Source organism: Podarcis erhardii (genome assembly GCF_964252035.2).
Source record: "Podarcis erhardii genome assembly, chromosome: 15".
In the NCBI taxonomy this organism is placed as follows: Eukaryota; Metazoa; Chordata; class Lepidosauria; order Squamata; family Lacertidae; genus Podarcis; species Podarcis erhardii.
In genome coordinates this window covers 30,039,882-30,046,135 of record NC_138505.1, presented here as the reverse complement: position 1 = coordinate 30,046,135, position 6,254 = coordinate 30,039,882, and the positions used below count along the sequence as shown (strand labels likewise).

Here is a 6,254-nt window from a genome sequence, read left to right as displayed (position 1 = left end):
TGCTCAGATTAAAGAAGTTTTTAAAAATGACAAAAAGTTAGGGTTCCAGGTGGAGAAATCGAAGTTAGAAACAGAATTGTTAGAACCAAAGACCAAGGTACTATCTAGAATGTATAACTTGCTGCTAAAATGGAATACACAAGACGAAATGGTTAAATCGGCTATGATAAAATGGGCACAGGACATTGGGCATAACATTATGTTTGAGGACTGGGAAAGGTTGTGGACCACTGGGCTGAACTTCACCGCATGTAATGCTCTGAAGGAAAATGTAATGAAAATGATATATAGATGGTACATGACCCCAGTTAAACTTGCCAAAATATACCATTCGTCTGATAATAAATGTTGGAAATGCAGAGAAAATGAAGGAACATTCTTTCACCTCTGGTGGACATGCCCTAAGGTGAAGGCCTTCTGGGAAATGATATATAATGAGCTGAAAAAGGTATTTAAGTATACCTTCACAAAGAAACCAGAGGCCTTCCTTCTGGGTATTGTCGGCCAGAAGGTGTTAAAGAAGGATCGAACATTTTTTATGTATGCAACAACGGCAGCAAGGATTCTTATTGCAAAAAACTGGAAAACTCAAGATCTACCCACACTGGAAGAGTGGCAGATGCAGCTGATGGACTATATGCAACTGGCCGAGATGACCGGCAGAATCCGTGACCTGGGAGAAGAGAAGATGGAGGAAGACTGGGAGAAATTTAAGATGTATCTACAAAAACATTGTAATTTGGTTGAATGTTAAGAAGGATGCTAGATTATAAAAAATTGGCCACCACTAAACTAGATTTAAATTTGATGATAAGTGAGACTAAAGAAAATATAAAAATTTTTTGGAAGAAGTGTTAGATTATATTTGAATGAGTGGACATGAGATTGTAAACAAGTTGATAATTTGTTTGGAAAAAATTTTTAACGATGTAAATGGGAGCGGGAGACGTGAGGGAGTCCAAAGAAGTGTTGAAATTGTTGTAAAAGAAGTAAGATTGTTTATTATGTGTGCATTTATATTTAAAAAAACCTTAATAAATATTTATAAAAAAAAAAAACAAAGTATTGGAGCCTCAGCTTCACAATCTGTCCTTCCAGTGAGCACTCAGGGCTGATTTCCTTCAGAATGGATAGGTTTGATCTTCTTGCAGTCCATGGGACTCTCAAGAGTCTCCTCCAGCACCATAATGCAAAAGCATCAATTCTTTGGCGATCAGCCTTCTTTATGGTCCAGCTCTCACTTCCATACATCACTACTGGGAAAACCATAGCTTTAACTATACGGACCTTTGTCGGCAAGGTGATGTCTCTGCTTTTTAAGATGCTGTCTAGGTTTGCCATCGTCTTTCTCCCAAGAAGCAGGAGTCTTTTAATTTCGTGACTGCTGTCACCATCTGCAGTGATCATGGAGCCCAAGAAAGTAAAATCTCTCACTGCCTCCATTTCTTCCCCTTCTATTTGCCAGGAGGTGATGGGACCAGTGGCCATGATTTTTGTTTTTTTGATGTTGAGCTTCAGACCATATTTTGCACTCTCCTCTTTCACCCTCATTAAAAGGTTCCAATAATTAGTACTTATTTACTAACTAGGGATGGACAGATCTGTCAATTTCAGTTTCTATGCATTTCTCCAACCCTAAATTTTGTTCTCCACATTTCCACATCAGTTTTTGTTGTTTCATGGGTGCAGGTGGCACTGAGGTGTAAACCACAGAGCGTCTTGGGCTTGCCGATCGGAAGGTTGGCGGTTCGAATCCCAACCCTAAATTTTGTTCTACACACTTCCACATCAGTTTTTTGTTATAATGCTATTGTTTGTCATCTGCTTTGAATGGAAAGCAGTCTAGAAATACAGTGACGCTCGGGTTGTGAACGTGATCCGTGCGGGAGGCATGTTCGCAACCCGCAGCACCGTGTCTGTGCACATGTGGGTCGCGATTCAGTGCTTCTGCGCATGTGCAAAGCACAATTTTGCGCTTCTGCACATGCACCAAAACCCAGAAGTAACCCGTTCCGTCACTTCTGGGTTCGGCACGGTGCGCAACCTGAAAACGCACAACCTTAAGCATCTGTAAGTGGAAGTATGACTGTACAAAAAATTAAACCAAATGTTTAAAAGCAGTAACAGATAGGTAGCCGTGTTGGTCTGCCATGGTCAAAACAAAATAAAAAAATTCCTTCCAGTAGCACCTTAAAGACCAACTGAGTTAGTTCTAGGTATGAGCTTTCGTGTGCATGCACACTTCTTCAGATACCAGGTATCTTCAGATACCAGGTATCAGGTATCTGAAGAAGTGTGCATGCACACGAAAGCTCATACCTAGAACTAACTCAGTTGGTCTTTAAGGTGCTACTGGAAGGAATTTTTTTATTTTGTTAAAAGCAGTAAGTTCTTCCTCAGAGGGAAAGATTTCTCCCCACTGGTGCAAGCAGGTAATTTTGGACTCTAGTCTTCGCAAGAACAGACAAACTGCCTTATACGGAGTCAGACCATTGGTGCATTTCCAACACTGACTGGCAGAATTTCAAACGGGAGCTTCTCTATCTCCCTGTCTGGCGCACGTCTCACACGGGACGCAAGCGACCTCCCTGGCACAGACGGAGCCTTCCCCCTTCTTTTTCTCCTTATTTTCTAAACCTTGGGAAGTACCTTTGCCCCATCGCACCCTTTCCTCACCGCAGTCACAAGGGGATGAGGAGCGGGCGGCGAGCGGCTTCCGTTCCCTCCCGCCCCGTCGAAGCCTGAGTCACCCGCACGCGTCTTTGTGTTGCCCTGTTTCAACCGCTGCCTCGCAGCCCCCTCATTGGCTGCGAGGGGCCGCTGCCCTCTCCCGATTGGCTACGGCGCGCCTGGGCGGGGGAGGCCCTCCGGCGGGGGCAACCAGGGCCCGCCTGCCCGGGCATCGCGGCCGCCTCTATAAAGAGGCACGTCGGGGCGGCTTCTCCATGAGACTTAGGCGGCAGAGCGGGCTTGCAGGAGCACCGGGAGACGCAAGGAGAAGCAAGGCTGAAAGAGGCGATCCGGAGGAGAGAAGATCCAGAGGACAGATCCCACCCCGTCTTTGGAGAAGCGCCGTCGAGGCCAGACGCCGGGATGGCGTCCGCCGCGCTGCAAATCCTGGGCTTGTCGCTGTCGCTGCTGGGCTGGCTGGGGGCCATCGTGGTGGCCGGCTTGCCCATGTGGCAAGTGTCAGCCTTCATCGAGAACAACATCGTGGTGGCGCAGAGCACCTGGGAGGGCCTATGGATGAACTGCGTGGTGCAGAGCACGGGGCAGATGCAGTGCAAGGTGCACGACTCCATCCTGGCGCTCAGCCCCGAGACCCAGGCCGGCCGGGCGCTGATGGTCATCGGGGCGCTGCTGGGGCTGGTGGCGCTGCTGGTGACGGTGGTGGGCGCGCAGTGCACCAACTGCGTGCGCCCCGGCAAAGCCAAGGACCTGATCGCGGCGGTGGGCGGCGGCCTCTTCGTGGCCTGCGGCCTGCTGGTGCTCATCCCGCCCTGCTGGTACGCCAACATCGTCATCGGCAACTTCTACGACCCCTCGGTGCCGTCGTCGCGCAAGCGGGAGATGGGCGCGGCGCTGTACCTCGGCTGGGCCGCCGCCGCGCTCTTGATGGTGGGCGGCTCGCTCATCTGCTGCTCCTGCGCCCGCAAGGGAGACCCCTCGGCTTTCCCCGTCAAGTACTCGGCTCCCAGGAGGCCCGCCACCAACGCCGCCACTTCCAACGGGGAGTACGACAAGAAGAACTACGTCTGAAGGCGGCCCCGGCAGGGGAACTTCGACGGCGGCCGTCGGAGCCAGCGCAGCGGGGACTTCGCGGGGAGGAGCGGCGGCGGCGTTGGCGCGTCTCTCGGCCTCGCCGTCGAGCTTCCGAGGGGCGATCGCCTTGGCAGAAGACCAGCGCGCCCTCCCTCCCCTCTCCCTTTTAAACTGCTTTTGTCTCTTCTTCCCAAGAAAACTCTCTTTTGCGAAGAAAAGGAATCGCGCCCAGGAACTCTCCGTTGCATTTAGGACTCCTCTGGGTTTTTTTTTTTGGGGGGGGGGGTATTTTTTGGACCCCCCAAATTGTACCGATTTCGTGGCGTCGCTTCTGAACTGGAAGCTTCGGGTGGGAACACACACACACACACACACACACACGGTCTGCTTCTTTTAAATTATATGTAAATGGGAGAATTTGCACTCTAAATCAAGCCGGGCAAAAAAAGAAAAGAAAAAGAGCATGTGTTTGGTTAGCCTTGGGAAAGTCATCCTGATTGTAAATATTCCGGGTTGGGGAGGGGGCTTGCCTCGTTTTGTACTGTTTCAAATGATCCAAAGGGATTCGCCGGGTATTAAACGCTGAGCAAGCATTGCAGGAGTAATAGATCGTTTTAGAATTGTTTTTTTAAAATGGCTCCTCGAATTTGCATCTTTGGAGTAAAACTGGAGTGTGGCTGTGATCCCAAGTGGTCTCAGTTCGGCCAGATGTGAAGTCAGTGGGATTGTGCAAAGGCTGCCTTGAGGGTCAGAGCTTCCCTGTGTTCAAAGGGCAGGGCACTCATAGGGTAAGATTTCCTCCCTACACGCCTGCCTTAAAAGTGTTGGGTTTTGTTTTTTAAAGAACTTTTCAGTGTATGTTAACTATTAAGCTGTGCGATAAGGAGGAGAATTTCACACTTGGATTTATTTTTTATTAATGACCGTGTCAGTATTTTTGCCTCTAAATAAAAATCCACCCCAGTTCCAAAAGTCTGGTCAAGTAATCAGTTTTTCAAGGTTTCAATTCCCAATTTTTCTTTTTTTCGTTTACATTGCACTCTTAATTTACAGCCTTGCTTTTGCATAAGCTTCGATCATTTCAGTGGGGTTGACACAGGAGTCAAGACTGGTACTGGATTCTACCGTTTTGTAACCTAAACTTAATCTGTTGTTCTGAGCAGTATTTTCGAATCCAAGATCGTCAACTGTTTTATATATTGTGTATATTTATATAAATATTACAACAGCATGGTGGTTTTTTGGTCATTTTTAAGGAGGGAAACCTTATCTGCTCATGTTTACCAAGTGTCCCTGAAGCCGAATTGGGTTCCTTTTGTCTTTCTTGCTGCCTGGTCTGATTCCTTTAGTTCTGTAGGAACAACCCAGACGGGGTAAAGGCACTTTCAGACTGTGGCTATTTTGGGGTGGGATCCAGTCATGCCCAGGCAGGTTCAGGTCGCGCAGTGATAATCAAATGGGAGGTCTCCTTGTGCAACAAACCTACTACCCTAGAGGATCAGGCCAATGACCCATGACCCTTCTGTCCTCACAGTGGCCAACCAGATGTCCCAACGGGAAACTTGCAAGCCAGACGAAAGTGCAAAAAGCGCAGGAAACTGATAGGAAAATGCACTGGAAACTCTGGGATGGTACTTTCCCATTGACGCAAAGTCCTCTACCCTCCTTGCAAACAAATGGGGATGAATGTTCAAGTAAAAGAGGTTGCCTGTCAATGTCCTAACAGGTTTAAGACATAATTTTGAGAGTAGGCTAGCAGGAGAGAGACCAGCGTTTTTCCTCTGCAACCTTTGTGTGCTTTTGTGGCTGCTGTCCGACTCTTTTGAAACTTAGCCCAGCCTTCCTCAGCCTCAAGTTGTTTTTCATTCTGGGTGCTGAGTATTTGTTTAGTTTCAAAGCCCTGCTTGGCGGTGCAAGGAGATTAGTTCAAATCCGGCAGGGGTGGGGGCAGGTGGGCTGCAAGCTCAACGCTCCGATTTTAATAGCCACCAACCGACCTCTGTGGGTCTGATTCTTCGGGGCATGAAACTGGCATCTCTTTTGTTGTTCACATGCCTTTCTCTGTGTGCCGGGGCACAATTCCTCCAGGAAAAGGTGGGTTTTCTTTCGTATGGTTCAAATGCCAGAAGGGAAGCTATTGTTAAAACTCCAGGTTTGAATGCATGTTACAAGAAAAGAAGTTACGTAGAACGGAGCAAATGTTTCCGCTGAGAAAAATTGCTACAGCTCTCTGCTGCAACAGCTACAAACCTATCCAAAAAATAGATATGGCAGAAGGTCATGACTTCAGGACAGTATAGATGTCTTATCCCTTAATACAGTCTTTGCCAACCTGGTGCAGTCCACCTTGCTTGCGGAACGCCTTGGAACTCATACGTTTCAGCTCCGGAACAAATGAAAACCGGAAGTGAGTGTTGTGGTTTTCGAACTATTTTCGGAAGCCAAACATCCAGCACAGCTTCCGATTGGCTGCAGGATGCTCCTGCAGCCAA

General features: G+C 48.1%; 1 protein-coding gene across 1 annotated transcript; it reads left to right on the top strand.

Annotated features, from left to right (window-relative positions):
- The first annotated feature begins 2,931 nt into the window (after nt 1–2,931).
- Nucleotides 2,932–4,993, top strand: CLDN5 (claudin 5). Its single transcript, XM_081842722.1, has one exon. It carries the CDS (start codon nt 3,094–3,096, stop codon nt 3,757–3,759), a length of 666 nt encoding a protein of 221 aa, XP_081698848.1. The 5' UTR covers nt 2,932–3,093; the 3' UTR covers nt 3,760–4,993.
- Nucleotides 4,994–6,254: the final 1,261 nt, after the last annotated feature.